Raw genomic sequence first — 21,680 nt, forward strand, 5'->3', positions numbered from 1 at the left:
ATAGGTAAGCCTAGTAATTTCTAAGGTAGGGACATGCTTGGCACAACTCTGTGCTGTAGGTTTTCTATGTTTCTATGTTACACACTGGTCTATAGATTCCAGGATTATCCCTGGTTCCCTTCTTGAATAATGGAACCACATCAGCTACTCGCCAGTCCTCTGAGATCTTGCCTGTGGCTAGAGAGGACATGAAGCTATTGCCAAGGCCCCAGCAATCTCTTCTCTTGCCTCTCTCAATAATCTGGGCTACATCCTATCAGGTCCTGGGGACTTATCCACATTTATGCTGTTTAAGAGTCCCAACACTGCCTCCTCTTTACCTTGAAATGAGTGAACATTGATCTCCCTATACTGCATGTCTCTCTCCTTGAGAAATACTGATGGAAATATTCATTAGGGACCTCACTCACATCCACTACATACAAGCAAATGTTCCCCCTTTACCTTGAATGGTCTTGCCCTCTCCCTAGTTATTCTCTTGATCTTGATGTATGTATAGAATGGGTCTTTGGGTCTCTTTAATCCCACTTGTCGAGGACTTTTCATGGCCCCTCTTGGGTTTCCTAATTCCATTTGAGTTCTTTTATGGCTTCTTTACAATCCTCAAGGTCTCTGTTTGATCTTAACTTCCAAGGCTTTACATACTTTTCCTTTTAATTCTTGACTAAGTTCGTCACCTCCCTCAACATCCAAGGTTCGCTTACCTTGCCAACCTTGTCCTTCTTTCTGACTGGAACATACCTGTCCTGTACTCTTGCAGATGGCCTTTAAACACCTACCACATGTCAGATGTGGACTTGCCCAGAAACATTTGTTCCCAATTAACTCTCCCTAGTTCCTGCCTAATGCCCTTGTAATTTACTCTGCTCCAGTTTAAAACTCTCATGCATGGTTCATACTTTTCCTTAGCTATAGCTATCTAAAATTTGCCATTTGTCATACAACAGAATGTAATTTCTATAGTTCAGGCTGCACACATATAATACTAGTTTCAAACCACTCTACATCATAGGATACGTAAAATAAAAACGTTTACAACGAGTTACCACTTGAGTAAAATACAAATGTATGGTTTCTCGTCTGCATGTGTTACTTTGTATTGTGTACATTTTGTCTTAGGCAAGTTTCCTTAAGGTTGTTATAGCTGGGGGTGATAATGGGGACAAGCTCCCACTACCCTTTATTAACCGCTCCCAATGCTGTGCATCCCAATAGCCTCTGACAATCAGTTCCAGATCCTAGCCTTAACGTGTGGCTTAGCTACTAAGCTTGTTGGAACCATTTCTACTGACAGGAGAAGGGGCAAAGGCAGGTTACTAGCACTTTAAAACCAATTACTTTGGGCAGATGGGGCTCGTTATCTGTGGATAGCAGTTCATCTAGGAGAAGGAAAACTCTGATCTTAAACCTCCGCTGCCTTGTGGCTATACCCACTCATGGAAAGGCTTTGAGAGTAAACCCCGAGGGAATAATTCAGAGCTGGAGACCCTAAGGCTCTCATTAGTTGAGCTCAACACTGACTGGCAACTTCTGTGACGCTGCTGGTACCAAACTGTAGCAGGTGTTGCTGTTCCTTTCGGTTCATCAGTTGTGTGGAGTTGGGGAGCTTGCTACATGGGCAACTACTTGCTCTCCATATCGTACTGCCCAGGCTTTCATATCTAGACAGCTAGGATGCAACATCCATGATCAGCTCTGACCAATGTAAGCCTCAAAGCTAACTTAAAACTTAGTTGTGGTCACTGTTCCATAATTGTTAACCCACTGATAGGTCGGTCATCTGACCAGGCTCATTAACCAACACCAGGTCCAGTACAGCCCCTCCTCTTGATGGACTATCTACATCTTGATTCAAGAAACCCTCCTAAATGCACCAAACAAATTCTGGCCCATCTAAACCTCTTGAAAGTCACAGCTTATATTATGGAAGTTGAAGTCCCTTATGACAATAAGTTTATTGATGCAGCTTTCCTAAATCTGCCTGCATACCTGTTCCTTAATGTTCCAGTGGTTAATAGGGGCTCTATAGTACAATCCCATCAGAGTGATCGCACCCTTCTGAGTCTATATCAGTCTACCCATATAAACTCAGTGGACGAGCCCTCCATTATGTCCCCTCTGAGTGCAGCTGCTGTGAGTCCCTGATTAGTAGTGAAACTCCTCCCTCTCTATCTTTTCAAAAACATCAAAACCTTGGAACATGAAGCACCCATTCCTGTCTCTCTCTTAACCAAGTCTTTGTAATGGTCACACCAACATAGTTCCATGCACTGATCCATGTTCCAAGTTCATCACCTTTACCCATAATACTCCTAGCATTTGCAACCCCCTCACTGGGCTCGTTTGCAAAACCGACTCGTTAGCCAGCTCTGCCAACAGCCATGGGATTCAAAGGTGAGAAGGCCTCCTTTCATAAACAATATATGTCTAGGGTCAGTATGATCTGGGGTTCAGCCAAACAGGAACGTCGTGATGTTCCAATTAAAGAAACCTTGATTTGAGTGATCGCTGTGTAAATACTGTTCATACACCATTGTCGGTCGGCAAGAAATAACAGATCGTACGCCATACAAAACGATAAACAAAGTATATTTACTAATTTCAGCTTCATCAAGCAGTTCGTAGGAAAAAGAAAAGGAAAAAGGACCCATTTTAGATAACACAGTCCAAATGCGCACATAAAGTTGGAGTTCATCTTGAAGGGCATTACATTCTCCCCCACCAAAAACAGTCAAGTCCTCAGGACTTTGGAACTTATTAAACCATCATTAATAACAAATATTCAAATGAATTTTGTGACTTCAGGACCCCCAATCCATTTGTGAATGGAAGTAGCATATCTCACCATGGGAATGGAATAACACTCTTGGTTTCCCAGGTGCATCCTCTGCCAGTCTAGCTAGGGGCTTCCTGACTCTCTGAGACCTCCCTATCTCATCTTCAGCTTCTCTAACTTCAACCACTCCTGTGGTTGTTCCTGTCTACCAGAGGATGTCTCCCCCTGTCTATCACTCAAATTTTTTGGTGGCTCAGCTCTCTCAGCTCCATGACAGAACTTGGCTTCCTTCAGTTTAAGCAGGGGCTGCTGGACATCTTCAACCTCCACTGATGCTAACTGGTGAGACCTCTCCTGGAAAGGGGTGTCCTCAGTCACTCTAATCGTGTGGCAAGTACTCTTGGAGCAACCAACATCAGACTTGTCCATAGAACAGGCATCTTTGCGTTCCAGCAACTTCTCAGTTAATCTCCTTTTCCATTCCTTGGGCATCGGTTGAGTCACCCAAGTCGCATGACCTCGATGTCGACTTTTTCGATCCAGGAGACTGTTTCTCTTCCATCTCCCCTGGAAAACTTGACACTACCATCACAGGAAGGAGAGGGGCAATGGCACCCCACATCTGAAGGTAACATCTCTTCCTGAGGTGCTCCTGCTAATCACTGTCATCCCAGTTGTGTACACAGCCAAAGATTTCTAGAGCTCAAGTCTCACCAGCACTCCTGCAGGTAAGCATGACTCCTCTTCCTGATCATTAGGAGCCTCCACCTGGCCGGCCGGAGTGTTGGGCATTCCGGCGAAATTGGGGTTCCTGTCACTCTAACTCCTCCTCAAGGACATAACATGACAGGTTTAATCTGGGTACACCACACAGTTCCTCGTTCCTGCTCAGGAGGAACTAGCACCTTCTCAAAAGCAGTTCTGAACACAAGTGAATGGACAAGGAGTTCAAAAAGTTCTCCATTTCTCTCCTCACATGTTTTCATGAGCCTTCTCACAATGGAAATACTCATTCCCACAAGAATAGCAGCCTCAGCCTCAACCAGATCCAGGCAGACCAATGCTGGTGGGTCAGTAGTCTCAGTTACTCCAACATCTGCTTCTGAAAACTCCAGTTTCAACAAGTGGCCATTGTACGGATACTCATCAGTTCTAAGCCTCTGAATCTCAGGGCACTGAGTGGCATCAATGGTAAATGCGTCAAATACCGGTTCTAAAAGGATCTATAGGGTAAAGTAGCTGAGAGCCTCTGTCAAGTATGGCTGTGGCATAAACACCTTCAATCCGTATGGATACATCAGAGCTTGGTCCCACTAAACCTTCAGGAATAGTGTTCTGCACTTCTGCATTTCCCTTGATACACTGATTTAAATGTATCTTCTCTGAGACACCAGCCGGTTCCTTTACTGAGTCCCTGCGCAGTTCTGTCTCTTTACTTCTCTGTTTGATTAACTGCTGACTTCACTTACTCTTCCAAGATTTTCCTGCTCCTCACAGTGTTGCTTGAAACGTCCATCTTCTCAGCAGTTGTAACAGAAAATATCCTGTCAAGAGACCCTGCTCATCAACAGTCCGCTGAATCGTAAATCCTACAGAGGGGGTCGGGTTTCCCAATGGACATATATTGTTCAGCTGAAACATGAGCAGATGTCTATCGAATCAGCTCAGCTCGAAGGTTTTCCACCTTATTCTTCAAAAGCTCTATCTCCTTGGCACCTTATTCTTCAAAAGCTCTATCTCCTTGGCACCTTATTCTTCAAAAGCTCTATCTCCTTGGCACCTTATTCTTCAAAAGCTCTATCTCCTTGGCACCTTATTCTTCAAAAGCTCTATCTCCTTGGCACCTTATTCTTCAAAAGCTCTATCTCCTTGGCACCTTATTCTTCAAAAGCTCTATCTCCTTGGCACCAAGCTGCTGGCACTGAAGACACTACTCTACTTCTGGAAAAGTCCTGCTTCTCAATCATGTTTTCCTCCTCTCTAACTTGGTAAAAGATGGAGGAGGGTGCATCTTGTGGGTCATTTGAATCGAGCAATCATGTCATGCCCTTCACAACTTGCTCCATCCTCAAGCAATTTGTCTCAGACAGTTGAATGCCGCCTTTGTGGCACAAACACTGCAGCAGTTACTCAACCTGAAAGGTCGGCAGACAACTTCTCTCCTTCCTCCTAAACTTCATCTTCCGATCGGCTGCCCTTTCAGCAGTGCCAAAAGCATCTTCCAGAGCTTGCAGGTAACTAGCAGGTAAAATCAATTAGGGTGGTTAATGGATTTTCTGCCATATCAGCCCCCGCACCCTGTAAGGTCTCTCTCAGTCTCTGTTTTTTCATGTTACCTGAGCACTGCCAGTATCTGAGATGTCTGCTCAGCCCAAGTCTTCTATTCTTCTTCCCCATTGGGTGTGGGCTTGACCCCAGAGAACACTCCCAGCCTATGACAACTTTGGCTCTCCACAGAGACACTTCAGCATTCAGTGATGTAATAACCAAAACCAGCTCAGAGTTTAAACCCACCATTGAAGGACCTGTTAGACTTTCCACATCAGACATCTTTTCCCCCTCACATCGCAGAAACAAGAACAACTTGTCTTTAAAGTATTCACCCTCAGCTACATGCCCCTCTTCTCCAAAAATATGGATAGCCCATGGCCCTGCCTCTCCAAGGTCTCCCAATTTATCAGTCAGCATGACTTCAGTCACGTCACTGCTAGCCTGGACTAACACGACATCCTTACCAACCGATTGGTCTGTACGCCATTCAATCAGTGTAGCTTTCCCCAAAGCTTTTCAGAATTTAGCTCGTTGAATACCTGTTCATTGGGAATTTGGACATCCACCCCACTCAAAACGCAAGCATCATTTGTGGATAATCTCTCTGAATAGCACCAAACCTTAATCCCTGCGGTGTCCATAATAAAGTACCTTAGCCCAACGCTAGCTTAAAAACACAAACTGCTTAATCAATTCTTAACAGCAATTACACAGCATTCAGTGAATCACCAGACGATGGCCCCTACAAATACAATCCCTCACCGGGCTTGTATGCAAAATGGACTCGTTAGCCAGCTCTGCCTACAGCCATGGGACTCAACTGTGAGAAGGCCTCCTTTCATAAACAATATATGTCTAGGGTGAGTATGATCTGGGGTTCAGCCAAACAGGAACGTCGTGATGTTCCGATTAAAGAAACCCCGATTTGAGCAATTGCTGTGTAAATAGTGGCCATAGACAATTGTTAATTGGCAAGAAATAACAGCTCGTACACCGCATAAAATTATAAAGAAAGTATATTTACTAATTTCAGCTTTATGGAACAGTTAGTAGGAAAAAGAAAGCAAATAAATAAATAAATACATAAATAAAAGGGCCCATTTCAGTTAACCCAGTCCAAAAGCTGGAGCTCATCTTGAAGTTATCCTTTTTACTCATATGCTGGACCCAGGGTCTGTGTGAAAGCCCACACCACATTCCAATCTTCAGTCAAAATCATCTCGAACAAAGAGGTGCTATCTCTGGAGTATTGGCCCTTTCTCCTTGGAGCTACTCATCTGCACAAAGCACTTTGTGCAACAGGAATGCTCCTTCCCACGACTTCCTCAGCCATCTTCCCTCCTGTCCTCTTCACAGCTCCTGCTAAAAAGACCACGAACCCCACCCATGTTCCTCACAAAAACTCTCTCTGCCCAGCTCTTTCCAGAACCTTCTCTCAATTTCACCATCCTCACTGGCTGACACAACGTTCCTCAGGTGAACATCATAGCCCCTAATCTTTAGCTGAAGCCCAAACATTCCACCAGCTGGATACACTGCTTTTACAGAAAGCTACTGAATGAAATACCCTACTTCATTAGTAGTAAAAATCTTAACCAGGGAGTTACACATTAAGATATACACACTTCAAACGATCTATCTCATCATCTGTTACTTTGCTCCTGCTGGTTTTTACTGGTCCTGCCCTTCCTCTCCATCTCTCATCCCCCTGCCAAATTAGTTTAAAGCTTCCAGGTGGCAGTAGCAAACCTCTCAGCCAAGATATTGGTTCCAGTTCAGTTTAGGTGCAACTCGTCTCTTTTGTAAAGGGAACCCCTGCCGTAGAAGAGGTTCCAGTAATCCAAGAACCTGAAACCTTGCCCCTGCTTCAGTTCCTCAACCACTATAACCCTATTCCTGCCCTGACTAGCATGTGATCCAGAGATGACTACTTTGGAAGTCCTGCTCTTCAGCCCCTTTCCTTACTCGCTGTACATTGTGCGGGACCTCTTTCCCCCGTCTACATATTGGTGTCAATGTGCACCATGACCCCTGGATGCTCACCCTCCCCTTAAGAATAACGTGCAGCTGCTCTGAGATACCCTGGACCCTAGCACCTGGGGTGGGGGCAACACACCATCCTGGTGTCTCTTTTGTGAACACAGAATCTCCTGTACTTATCAAGTCTCCTATCACTATTGCTCTACCTGACTCCTCTGCTGAGCCTCAGAGCTGGCCATGGTGCCACTGGCCTGGCTGCTGCTGTTGTGCCCTGACAGGATATCCCCTCCCAGCAGTATCCAAAGAGGTATACTTATTGCTGAGGGGAATAGCCACAGGGGAACCCTGCTTTCTCCCCTTACTTCTCCTGGTGGTCACCCAGCTACCATCTGAAGCCTGCACTCTGGGTGTGACCACCTCAGTAAGTGACTCATCTATGAAGTTTTAGACCATAAGACCATAAGACAAAGGAGCAGAAGCAGGCCATTCGGCCCATCGAGTCTGCTCCGCCATTTTATCATGAGCTGATCCATTCTCCTATTTAGTCCCACTCCCCCGCCTTCTCACCATAACCTTTGATGCCCTGGCTACTCAGATACCTATCAATCTCTGCCTTAAATACACCCAATGACTTGGCCTCCACTGCTGCCCATGGCAACAAATTCCATAGATTCACCACTCTCTGACTAAAAAAATTTCTTCGCATTTCTGTTCTGAATGGGCGCCCTCCAATCCTTAAGTCATGCCGTCTCGTACTAGACTCCCCCATCATGGGAAACAACTTTGCCACATCCACTCTGTCCATGCCTTTTAACATTTGAAATGTTTCTATGAGGTCTCCCTTCATTCTTCTAAACTCCAAGGAATACAGTCCAAGAGCGGACAGATGTTCCTCATACGTTAACCCTCTCATTCCCGGAATCATTCTAGTGAATCTTCTCTGTACCCTCTCCAACGTCAGCACATCCTTTCTTAAATAAGGAGACCAAAACTGCCCACAGTGCTCCAAGTGAGGTCTCACCAGCACCTTATAGAGCCTCAACATCACATTCCTGCTCCTATACTCTATTCCTCTAGAAATGAATGCCAACATTGCATTCGCCTTCTTCACTACTGACTCAGCCTGTGGGTTAACTTTAAGGGTATCCTGTACGAGGACTCCCAAGTCCCGTTGCATCTCAGAACTTTGAATTCTTTCCCCATTTAAATAATAGTCTGCCCGTTTATTTTTTCTGCCAAAGTGCATAACCATACACTTTCCAACATTGTGCTTCATTTGCCACTTCTCTGCCCATTCTTCCAATCTATCCAAGTCTCTCTGCAGACTCTCCGTTTCCTCAGCACTACCGGCCCCTCCACCTATCTTCGTATCATCAGCAAACTTAGCCACAAAGCCATCTATTCCATAATCCAAATTGTTGATGTACAATGTAAAAAGAAGCTGCCCCAACACTGATCCCTGTGGAACACCACTGGTTACCAGCAGCCAACCAGAATAGGATCCCTTTATTCCCACTCTCTGTTTCCTGCCAATCAGCCAATGCTCTATCCACGTATGTAACTTTCCCATAATTCCATGGGCTCTTATCTTGTTAAGTAGCCTCATGTGTGGCACCTTGTCAAAGGCCTTCTGAAAATCCAAATATACAACATCCACTGCATCTCCCTTGTCTAGCCTACTGGTAATTTCCTCAAAAAATTGTAATAGGTTTGTCAGGCAGGATTTTCCTTTAAGGAATCCATGCTGAGTTCTGCCTATCTTGTCATATGCCTCCAGGTACTCTGTAACCTCATCCTTGACAATCGACTCCAACAACTTCCCAACCACCGATGTCAAGCTAATAGGTCTATAATTTCCTTTTTGCTTCCTTGCCCCTTTCTTAAATAGCAGAGTGACATTTGCAATCTTCCAGTCTTCCAGAACCATGCCAGAGTCTATCGACTTTTGAAAGATCATCGCTAATGCCTCCGCAATCTCCACAGCTACTTCCTTCAGAACACGAGGGTGCATTCCATCTGGTCCGGGAGATTTATCTACCTTTAGCCTATTCAGCTTCCTGAGTACTTTCTCTGTCGTAATTGTGACTGCGCACACTTCTCTTCCCTGCCACCCTTGAGTGTCTGGTATACTGCTGATGTCTTCCTCAGTGAAGACTGATGCAAAATACTCATTCAGTTCCTCTGCCATCTCCTTATCTCCCATTACAATTTCTCCAGCATCATCTTCTATCGGTCGTATATCTACTCTCACCTGTCTTTTACTCTTTATATACTTGAAAAAGCTTTTGGTAACCTCTTTGATATTATTTGCTAGCTTCCTTTCATAGTTAATCTTTTCTCTCTTACTGACCTTCTTGGTTTCCTTTTGTAAGGTTTCAAAAACTTGCCAATCCTCTGTGTTCCCACTAATTTTTGCTTCCTTGTATGCCCTCTCCTTTGCCTTAACTTTGGCTTTGACTTCTCTTGTCAACCATGGTTGCATCCTTTTTCCACTTGAAAATTTCTTCTTTTTTGGAATATACCCGTCTTGCACCTTCCTCACTTCTCGCATAAACTCCAGCCACTGCTGCTCTGCTGTCTTTCCCGCCAGTGTCCCTTTCCAGTCAACTTTGGCCAGTTCCTCTCTCATGCCACTGTAATTTCCTTTAGTTTTCAGCCTCCCGGCTGGTCCTGAGTGCACCCAGATCCACTGCCAGTTCCTTGACCTGGTCAGTCAGGAGTTGGTGTTGGGTACACTTCCCACAGGGAGATTGTCAGCTACCCTGTATTACGTACCCCATAACTGGGTTGCCAAACCAGCAGAAATGGACCACTGGAACTAAGTTCTTACTGGAACTAAGAAAGTTTTATTAAAGAAATAAGCAACACAGTACTCTAATCGTAAGGATATAAATGCAACAGGTTAGCAATGATAAAACACACATGTACACAGAACTAGGGTAATAGGAATCAAACAGGCTCTATCGCAGTCTAGGGGTAAAATGATCAGTCTCAAGTGACGCAGAGTTCAGTTCAGCTTAGTACAGTTCGCAGTAATCGCTGTTGTGCCGTTGGAGAGAGAGAGGATGATATGCAAATCTGATTCAGACAGACCTTGATGTTCTTTGCAGTTAGCTTTCGGGCGAATCCTTTTATGTCTTCTGTGGTCACCGACTGTGACCCCTCCGTTCCGGATACGACCGTTCTTCCGCGGTGAACCCGGCACCCAGGCAAGGGCGGACACACGCACCAGGTTCCCGCCGATCGTACCTTTTCACCCTGTGAGTCTATGGTCGGTTCCCGTGACCAGACCTCCAAACTCTGACCAACTTGTGGGGGCACACCGCTTTTCCAGGGTCTCATTATCTCGTGATCTCGTGGTGTCTGGCTTGCCTTAGCGAACCTGTTCCTTTTATTCCCCTGCTGGGGTGTCGCCTGTCCATCGAGCTTCAGACAGTTCAGGTTCAAAGCAACCGGTCTGTCAATACTCAGACTGGTGTCTCTTTTCGTTATCTCTCTCTCCTCTCTCATTAACATTTTGAACTTTTCTCCATTTGTCTCCCTTATCTCTCTCATCAGCATCAATCTTCTGATAACTTGGTTTGTCGTCACACCTGAAATCCAAAATGTTACAGGAGGAGTCCTAACTACCACCCTGGTCTCAAGCCTCAGCTTTCCCGTAAGGTGCCTACTGCAGTGGGGAACTCTCACCCCAAAGATAGGCCTTCAAACATTCAGCCATCACCTGGCCTCCCCACTCAATGTCTCCTCGGGTCAGGGATAGTAAGTAAGTTCAAAGATAAATTACAGATATTTATGTAAATGAATTGAAAAAATTTCACTCACTCCCTATGGAATAACAGTCAATAACTCCCATTGGGATGTACCACTTCTGGCTGCTGAAAGCTTGGAAAGGCCAGGTACAAAGCACATCCAGTCTCAGGGCTCAGCTCACGGATGAACAGTGGGGTAGGGCAGAGTCTGCATGGACACCAAACTGCAGCAATAGAGTCCCACTGCAGAAGCCGGCAACGCACAATGTAGCCCAGGAAACAAATACAATCTCTGCTGATAGAGGTCGAGCTACCAACAAGACACTCTCCACTGAAGGAGCAATTCTCAGCTATCCAGTGACCAGTGGTGCTCCACGGGGATCTGTTCTGGGAGTCCCGGGAGGGGATAGAGGCAGACACATTTGGGGCATTTAAGAAACTTTTAAACAGGCACATGGATGATAGAAAACTGGAAGGTTACGTAGGAGGGAGGAGTAAGATTGATCTTAGAGTGGTGAAAAGGTTAGTGCAGCATTGTGAGTCGAAGGCCCTGTGCTGTTCTGTTCTATGCTGTAACAGAGAAGACTGGGGATATGATGTATCAGAAGTGACACCGCATGGTCTCCTCCCAAATACAGTTAATCCTTCATGCACCACCACCGCACCACCATGCTTCCTTTTAGAATGACATATATCAATGACCGATGAAGTGAACCAATCAGTTGACTTCCTACACCTGCTGTAGGACTGGAGTAAAGGAACGGCTGACGGACGACGTGGACTTGTTGGGATGAAGGGCCTGTTTGTGACCAGCATTTTTCACTCAGCAGTGGCCCCACCACCTGCATATTCAGGGGGACTGGAGTCCTCTCCATTCTACACACCCAGAACATCCAGTGCCTGCTTTCAGCCCGATTGCACGCAGAAAGCCTCACGCCCCTCTACCTTACCTCCACTCTCTCAGCAACAACAGCTCTGTCTCACCAGTAGTTGGTCATTTTTCCAGATACTCCTTCACTGAAGCCATTCAGCGGTCAACTACCATCAGTGGCAGCTACAACGATGCGTTAGGAATCAGATCACCAGGCACGTTTAGTTCGCGGGACACGCCTGCACATGTGGACACAGCAGTCTTGGCGACATACCTGAACTTGCCTTGCACTGATCCTTAGGTCGGATTCGCTGAACTCGTAGGGAACGTTCCACCCGATTGGTCCGAACATGCGGCGTTCTTGAATGAGAGCGTGGAAGAAGCACAGAGCAAAGAGAAGTTTCTGCCAAACCTGCCAGTGTAAAGGAAGGAAAATTACCATCCTTCCCAAAATAAACCTGTTGAAAACAGGACTCAGGAAATCACACCCATATGTTGCATTTCCCTGCCTTGAAGTTGCATGTCAAAATTAATATTTCTGTAAATAAGCAATGACTTAAATTCAACAGTCAGAAGCATACATCATGAAAATGGGCTTTTGGTGCCCAAATGGTCCATACTGGTCTAAGGTAGTCCTATTGCCTAGCTTTGGCCCAGATTCTTCTAAACCTTTCCTATTCTTGTACCTGTCCAAGTACCTTATAAATGCACCAGGCCCCACCACTTCCTCTGGTGGCTCATTCCATATCTCGACCACCCTCTGAGCAAAACGTTATCCACACAAAATGCTGGAGGAACTCAGCAGGCCAGGCAGCATGTGTGGAAAAAAGTGCAGTCGACATTTCGAGTCTTGTGAAAAGGTTTCGGCCCCAAACATCGACTGTACTTTTCTCCATAGATGCTGCCTGGCCTGCTGAGTTCCTCCAGCATTTTGTGTGTGTTGCTCGGATTTCCAGCATCTGCAGATTTTCTCTTGTTTATGAAAAGTTATCCCTTGGGTTCCTATTAAATCTTCTGCCCCCTCTCCTTAAAGCTTTGCCCTCTGGTTCTTGCTTCCCCAATTCTGAGAAAAAGACTGCATTCATCCTGTCTATGCTCCTCATAATTTAAGATATTTCTATAAGATCACCCCCTTATTCTCCTACAGTGCAAGGGATAAAGGTCCCGACCAGCTCAAGCTTTTCCCATAACTCAGTCCCTTAAATCCCAGTAACACCATCGAACATCTCCTCTGTGCTTTATCCACCTGTCCTTTTGAACACACTATTCCAGATGGCAGGTGGGGTTTAATGCAGCCAAGTGTGAGGTGTTGCACTTTGTGAGGACAAACCGTGTTAGAAATTACACAGTGATGGCAGGATGCTGAGGAGTGCGGTCAAATAAAGCTCCCGGGAATTCTTTAAAACTGGTGTCACAGGTAGATAGGGTTGTAAAGAAAGCTTTTGGTACATTGACCTTCATAAATCAAAGTACTGATTACGGGAGCTGAGAAGTTATGTTGAAGTTGTATGAGACATAGGTGAAGCCCAATTTGGAATAGTGTGAGCAGTTTTGGTCACCTACCTACAGGAAAGATGTAAATAAGATTGAAAGAGTACAGAGAAAATTACAAGGATGTTGCCAGGACTTGAGGACCTGAGTTATACAGAAAGATTGAATAGGCTAGGACTTTATTGCCTAGAGCGTAGAAGAATGAGGGATGATTTGATAGAGATATATAAAATTATGAGGGGTATAGAAAGGGTAAATGCAAGTAGGTTTTTTCCACTGAGGTTGAGTGAGACTAGAAATAGAGGTTATGGGTTATGGGTGAAAAGTGAAATGTTTAATGGGAGTATGAGGGTGGTGAGGACATTGAACGAGATGCCAGCAGAAGTGGTAGATGTGGGTTCGATATCAACATTGAAGAGAAGTTTGGACAGGTACATGGATGGGAGGGATGTTGGAGGACTCTGGTTCTAGTGCAGGTTGATGGGGTGAGACAGATTAATAATTCAGCCTGGACTAGATTGGCTGGTGCTGTAGTGTTCTCAGTCTCTATGGCTCCAAATATAGCTTCACCAAAGTCTGCTCCATAACATCTCAACTTCTATATTAAATAGACTGATGACTGATGAAGGTGAGCATGCCAAAAGCCTTCTTCACCACCCTGTCTACCTGTGACTCCACTTTCATAGAACCATGTACTTGCACTCCTTGTGTTCTATAACACTCCACTGGGCCCTGTCATTCACTGTGAAAGTCCTAGTCTCATTTGTCTTCCCAAAATACAACATCTCGATCTATCTGAATTAAGCTCCATTTGCTATTTCTCTGCCCATCTACCCAGCTGATCAAGATTGTTCTGTAAGAGTTTTCACTGTCAACAACATTATTTATTTTACTGTCACCTTCAAACTTACTAATCATCCATTGTAAACTCTTACCCAAGTCATTGATATAGATGACAGCCAACAATGGGCCCAACACTGACCCCATGGGGAATACCAGTAGTCATAGGCTTCTGGACCAAGAAGCAACCTTTCACCATCACCCTCTGCTTCCTACCATCAAATGAATTGTATATTCAATTAGTCAGCTTTCCATGCAATCTAGCCTTCCAGAGTAGCCTATCACGTAGAACCTTATTGAAGTCTATATGTCTACTGTCCTGCCCTCCTCGAACACTTTGGTTACTTCCCCAAGAAACTCAGTCAAGTTTGTGAGACATGATCTTCCACATACAAACCCAAGCTGACGATGCCAAATCAACCCCAGTGTGCCCATGGTATTACCTTCTCCTTCAGAATCTGTACTGGCAACTTAGCTACGACTTAACTATTACATATGTTAGGCTAACTAGTTTATAGTTGTAAAGTTTTCCTTGTTGCCCTTCTTAAATAAAGCCACACCATAGTCACCCTCCAGTCTATCGGCACCTCACCTGTGGCTAATGATGATGCAAATATCTCATCCAGGACTTTCGCAAGTTCTTCTATCACTTCCCAGTGTTCCCAATTACAACCTCCACCCTATTTACACCTACAACTCCTATCCCTATACACAACCACCCCATTTACACACCCACCTCTCACTAACAACTCTACCCTGTCCATTTACACACCCAACTCACTCACCAACATCCCTATCCAGTCCATTTACACTTCCACCAACATCACTACCCTACTCATTTACACACCCAACCCACTAACACTCCTACCCTGTCCATTTACACACCCAACTAACTCACCAACACCCTTACCCAGCCCACTTACACTTCCAACATCACTACTCAGCCCATTTACACACCCAACTCACTAAAACCCTACCCTGCCCATTTACACACCCAGCAAACTCACTAAAACCCATACACTGCCCATTTACACACCCAACTCACTAAAACCCTACCCTGCCCATTTACACACCCAGCAAACTCACTAAAACCCACAACCTGCCCATTTACACACCCAGCAAACTCACTAAAACCCACACCCTGCCCATTTACACACCCAGCAAACTCACTAAAACCCATACACTGCCCATTTATATACACAACCAACTCACTAAAACCCTTACCCTGCCCATTTACACACCTGCCCTACACACTAAAACCCCTACCCTGCCCATTAACAATCCTAGCCAACCAAAATCCTTGCCTATTTACACACCCAAGCAACACCATTACCCTGTCCATTTACACATCCAACCCACCAACACACCTACCCTGCCCAATTACACACCTAACCAACCATTACCTTGTCCATTTACACAGCCAACACACCTAACCTGCCCACTTACACACCCAGCCCACCTAACCTGCCCACTTACACACCCAGCCCACCAACACCTTAACCAACCATTTACACACCAAACCCATGAACAGCCTTACCCTGCCCATGTACACACCCACCCACACCAACACCTTAACCAACCATTTACACACCAAACCCATGAACAGCCTTACCCTGCCCATGTACACACCCAGCCCACCAACACCTTAACCAACCATTTACACACCAAACCCATGAACAGCCTTACCCTGCCCATGTACACATCCAGCCCACCAACACCTTAACCAACCATTTACACACCAAACCCATGAACAGCCTTACCCTGCTCATGTACACACCCAGCCCACCAACACCTTAACCAACCATTTACACACCAAACCCATGAACAGCCTTACCCTGCTCATGTACACACCCAGCCCACCAACACCTTAACCAACCATTTACACACCAAACCCATGAACAGCCTTACCCTGCCCATGTACACACCCAGCCCACCAACACCTTAACCAACCATTTACACACTAAACCCATGAACAGACTTACCCTGCCCATGTACACACCCAGCCCACCAACACCTTAACCAACCATTTACACAGCAAACCCATGAGCAACCTTACCCTGCCCATATACACACCCACCCACCAACACCTTAACCAACCATTTACACACTAAACCCATGAACAGACTTACCCTGCCCATGTACACACCCAGCCCACCAACACCTTAACCAACCATTTACACACCAAACCCATGAACAGCCTTACCCTGCCCATGTACACACCCACCCACCAACACCTTAAACAACCATTTACACACCAAACCCATGAACAGCCTTACCCTGCCCATGTACACACCCACCCACCAACACCTTAAACAGCCATTTACACACCAAACCCATGAACAGCCTTACCCTGCCCATGTACACACCCACCCACCAACACCTTAATCAGCCATTTACACACCAAACCCATGAACAGCCTTACCCTGCCCATGTACACACCCAGCCCACCAACACCTTAACTAACCATTTACACACCAAACCCATGAACAGCCTTACCCTGCCCATGTACACACCCACCCACCAACACCTTAACCAACCATTTACACACCAAACCCATGAACAGCCTTACCCTGCCCATGTACACACCCAGCCCACCAACACCTTAACTAACCATTTACACACCAAACCCATGAACAGCCTTACCCTGCCCATGTACACACCCAGCCCACCAACACCTTAACCAACCATTTACACAGCAAACCCATGAACAGCCTTACCCTGCCCATGTACACACCCAGCCCACCAACACCTTAACCAACCATTTACACAGCAAACCCATGAACAGCCTTACCCTGCCCACGTACACACCCACCCACCAACACCTTAACCAACCATTATACACCAAACCCATGAACAGCCTTACCCTGCCCACGTACACACCCACCCACCAACACCTTAACCAACCATTTACACACCAAACCCATGAACAGCCTTACCCTGCCCAAGTACACACCCACCCACCAACACCTTAACCAACCATTTACACACCAAACCCATGAACAACCTTACCCTGCCCATGTACACACCCAGCCCACCAACACCTTAACCAACCATTTACACAGCAAACCCATGAACAACCTTACCCTGCCCATGTACACACCCAGCCCACCAACACCTTAACTAACCATTTACACACCAAACCCATGAACAGCCTTACCCTGCCCATGTACACACCCACCCACCAACACCTTAAACAACCATTTACACACCAAACCCATGAACAGCCTTACCCTGCCCATGTACACACCCACCCACCAACACCTTAAACAGCCATTTACACACCAAACCCATGAACAGCCTTACCCTGCCCATGTACACACCCACCCACCAACACCTTAATCAGCCATTTACACACCAAACCCATGAACAGCCTTACCCTGCCCATGTACACACCCACCCACCAACACCTTAACCAACCATTTACACACCAAACCCATGAACAGCCTTACCCTGCCCATGTACACACCCAGCCCACCAACACCTTAACTAACCATTTACACACCAAACCCATGAACAGCCTTACCCTGCCCATGTACACACCCAGCCCACCAACACCTTAACCAACCATTTACACAGCAAACCCATGAACAGCCTTACCCTGCCCATGTACACACCCAGCCCACCAACACCTTAACCAACCATTTACACAGCAAACCCATGAACAGCCTTACCCTGCCCACGTACACACCCACCCACCAACACCTTAACCAACCATTATACACAGCAAACCCATGAACAGCCTTACCCTGCCCACGTACACACCCACCCACCAACACCTTAAACAGCCATTTACACACCAAACCCATGAACAGCCTTACCCTGCCCATGTACACACCCACCCACCAACACCTTAATCAGCCATTTACACACCAAACCCATGAACAGCCTTACCCTGCCCATGTACACACCCAGCCCACCAACACCTTAACTAACCATTTACACACCAAACCCATGAACAGCCTTACCCTGCCCATGTACACACCCACCCACCAACACCTTAACCAACCATTTACACACCAAACCCATGAACAGCCTTACCCTGCCCATGTACACACCCAGCCCACCAACACCTTAACTAACCATTTACACACCAAACCCATGAACAGCCTTACCCTGCCCATGTACACACCCAGCCCACCAACACCTTAACCAACCATTTACACAGCAAACCCATGAACAGCCTTACCCTGCCCATGTACACACCCACCCACCAACACCTTAACCAACCATTTACACACCAAACCCATGAACAGCCTTACCCTGCCCATGTACACACCCACCCACCAACACCCTGTCCATTTTTTTTACAAAACTATAAACTTTTATTTACATCACATATCACAAGGTACAGACATTAAATATTTACAAGACAGTAAGTATACTCAGATTAAATATGGTTACTACCGTCTATCAAACCGTCAATACCGGGTCGGGGCATTACTCCTGGAACCCCCCACTACACCGATTGCGACTGCGAGGTCCCTCTTCAAGGACAGGTGGGCACGAACGTACTGTCGGAAAAAGGGCAGGCAGTCGGCCCGGGCAGCGCCCTCCACCCTCCGCCGCCTAGACCCGTGGATGATCGTCTTGGTCAGGCCTAAGACCAAGCCTACCAGGAGACCGTCTGACCTGGGTGGCCATAGATGAGGAGCACGGGACTAAAGTGCAGCCAGAACCTCAGCAGTGAACTCAAAAAGCGGCTGCAGACAACCTCTCATATTCCGTGTAGGTACGGTACACTGACTCCTCCCGCCCACAGAATGGACACTGGACAGGGTGTCAAGTGAACCTGCCTCAGGACCGCAGCAGAGACCCACCGCCTCCTATTGCTCTGCAGGAGTGAAGTCCACCAGCCTCTTCTGGGTCCTGCACAGCAATGCCATGGGAGGGATCAATGCAGTCAGCCAGTACCACACCATGGAGGTGACCAGATGATTGATCACCAACGCTCTCTCCCGGTATGAAATCGCATGAAGAAGGCCCGACCAGTGCCCCAGCCGGGCAGAGTTCTTCGTCTCCAAATCCCGCCAGTTCGCCAGCCTGGCCTCCTCCGTTGCGCCCAGGTAGACTAGGTGCGTAGAGGAGGTGCGTGGTGCTCCACACAGATAGTCTCAACCCCTCCGATAGGGAGTCCCCTTGCCACTGACCCACCAGGAGGCCTGTGCTCTTCTCCCAGTTGACCCTTGCAGAAGACGCAGCCGTGAAGACCTGCTAACGGTCTCACATCCTCTGCAAGTCAACCGGGTTGGTGACCATAAGAAGGATGTTGTCAGCATAAACCGAGAGGACAACCTCCATGTCCGGTTCGCGCAGAACCAACCCCATTAACCTCCTGCGGAAAAGGGACAGGAAACCAAGTACAACTGTCCCGACATGAGGCACCCCTGGCGCATCCCCCCCCCCTCCAAAAGCACAAGGGCACTGTCAAGGATCCATTCACCTTCACCAGGCACTCCGTGTACAGCAGTCAGAGCTCGAATGCTCAAAAACCCAAAAAGGTACTCTGTCAAATGCCTTCTCTTGGTCGACAGAGAGAAAGGTGATTGACAGACCAGCCTCCTGGTACAGGTAGATCAGATCCCGGACAAGGTGGATATTGTCCTGGATGGACGGCCCCAGGACCGTGTAAGACTGGTCAGGGTGGACCACTTGTGCCAGCACAGAGCCAGACAATTGGCCATCACCCAGGCAAAAATCTTGTACTCCACACTGGATACTGGGATACTGGGATACTGGGCGCCAATTCCACATGCTATGGAGATCCCCTCCCCTTTGTCAGCAGGACCACAACTGCTCTGCGCAAAGAGAGGGGCATCTCACCCGTTGCCATGCTCTCCCCCAATACCCCTGCATAATCCGCCCCTAGGATATCCCAGAAGGCCGGGAGAAATTCAACCGTCAACCCATCTAGCCCCGGGGACATGCCTCTCTGCAGCTGGTTGAGGATATTGGTCAGTTTCACCAAGGACAGTGGTGCATCGAGCTACTCAGCACCTCCAGAGCTGACCCTCAGCAAGTCTTCCTGCAGAGCCCTGCGTGCATCCCCACTGCATGGGTCTGGCAAGAGTAGAGCCTCATAAAAGGATGGACTTCCGGCACAATTCTCACCGGATCCATGACAGAGAAGCCATCCTCTGCCAACAACTCTACTAGCTGCCTGCGGACACCCCTCCCCCTCTCCAGAGAGTAGAAGAGGGCGAGGCATGGTCCAGATCCTGCCCTCTCTATTTATACACTCAACCAACACCACTACACTGTCCATTTACACACCCAACCAACACAACTACCCTGTCCATTTACACACCCAGCCAACACAACTACCCTGTCCATTTACACACCCAACCAACACAACTACCCTGTCCATTTACACACCCAGCCAACACAACTACCCTGTCCATTTACACACCCAGCCAACACATCTACCCTGTCCATTTACACACCCAGCCAACACAATTACCCTGTCCATTTACACACCCAACCAACACCACTACACTGTCCATTTACACACCCAACCAACACAACTGCCCTGTCCATTTATACACCCAACCAACACAACTACCCTGCACATTTACACACCCAACCAACACAACTACGCTGTCTATTTATACACTCAACCAACACCACTACACTGTCCATTTACACACCCAACCAACACAACTGCCCTGTCCATTTATACACCCAACCAACACAACTACCCTGCACATTTACACACCCAACCAACACAACTACACTGTCTATTTATACACTCAACCAACACCACTACACTGTCCATTTACACACCCAACCAACACAACTACCCTGCACATTTACACAACCAAACACAACTACCCTGTCCATTTACACACCCAACCACCATCACTACACTGTCCATTTACACACCAACCAACACAACTACCCTGTCCATTCACACACCCGACACAACTTCCCTGTCCATTTACACACCCAATCAACACAACTACCCTGTCCATTTACACACGCAACCAACACAACTACCCTGTCCATTTATAACCCAACCAACACCACTACTCTGTCCATTTACACACCCAACCAACACAACTACCTTGCCCATTTACACACCCAACCAACACAACTATCTTTCCATTTACACACCCAAACAATACCACTACCCTGTTCATTTACACACCCAACCAGCACCACTACGTTGTCCATTTACACACCCAACCAATCCACCACACTGTCCATTTACACACTCAATCCATCTACTAACGCCTCCACCCTGCCATTTACACACCCAATCCATTCAGTAACCTCCCTACCCTGTCCATGAACACACCTAGCCTACACCACTACCCTGTCAATTTACACACTTAACCCACACCACTATCCTGCCCATTTACACACTCAAGCAACACCCCTAACCCGCGCATTTACATTTCCAACCCATCCATTAACTCCTGAACTTGCCCAATTACACATGGACTACTCTTTCTTTCCACCTTTTGCCCTATTTGTTCCGTCCACCCATCTCTGACTTTTGACCGTAACCCTGTTGAAAACCTAGCATTTAAAGTGGAGGATGATAGGTTTTTGATTAGTCATCTCCTCAAAGATTTCAGGGAGAAAGTGGGAGAATGAGGTTGAGTCAGATGATAAATCAGACATGATTGTATCTCCTTGTATGTCCTGTGGTCTCCCCCCCCCCAACTTATACCTGCTCCCACCTGTGCCTGGTTTACAG

General features: G+C 46.8%; 1 protein-coding gene across 1 annotated transcript in view; it reads right to left on the reverse strand.

Annotated features, from left to right (window-relative positions):
- Window positions 1-21,680, reverse strand: part of LOC134359584 (dynein axonemal heavy chain 3-like) — a 542,314-nt gene that overhangs the window by 64,173 nt on the left and 456,461 nt on the right. The window contains exon 65 of the mRNA XM_063073083.1: window positions 11,925-12,062. Coding sequence (XP_062929153.1) covers window positions 11,925-12,062 — 138 coding nt within the window. The remainder of the gene's footprint in view (window positions 1-11,924; window positions 12,063-21,680) is intronic.

The sequence above is a fragment of the Mobula hypostoma genome, chromosome 20 (genome assembly GCF_963921235.1).
Source record: "Mobula hypostoma chromosome 20, sMobHyp1.1, whole genome shotgun sequence".
In the NCBI taxonomy this organism is placed as follows: domain Eukaryota; kingdom Metazoa; phylum Chordata; class Chondrichthyes; order Myliobatiformes; family Myliobatidae; genus Mobula; species Mobula hypostoma.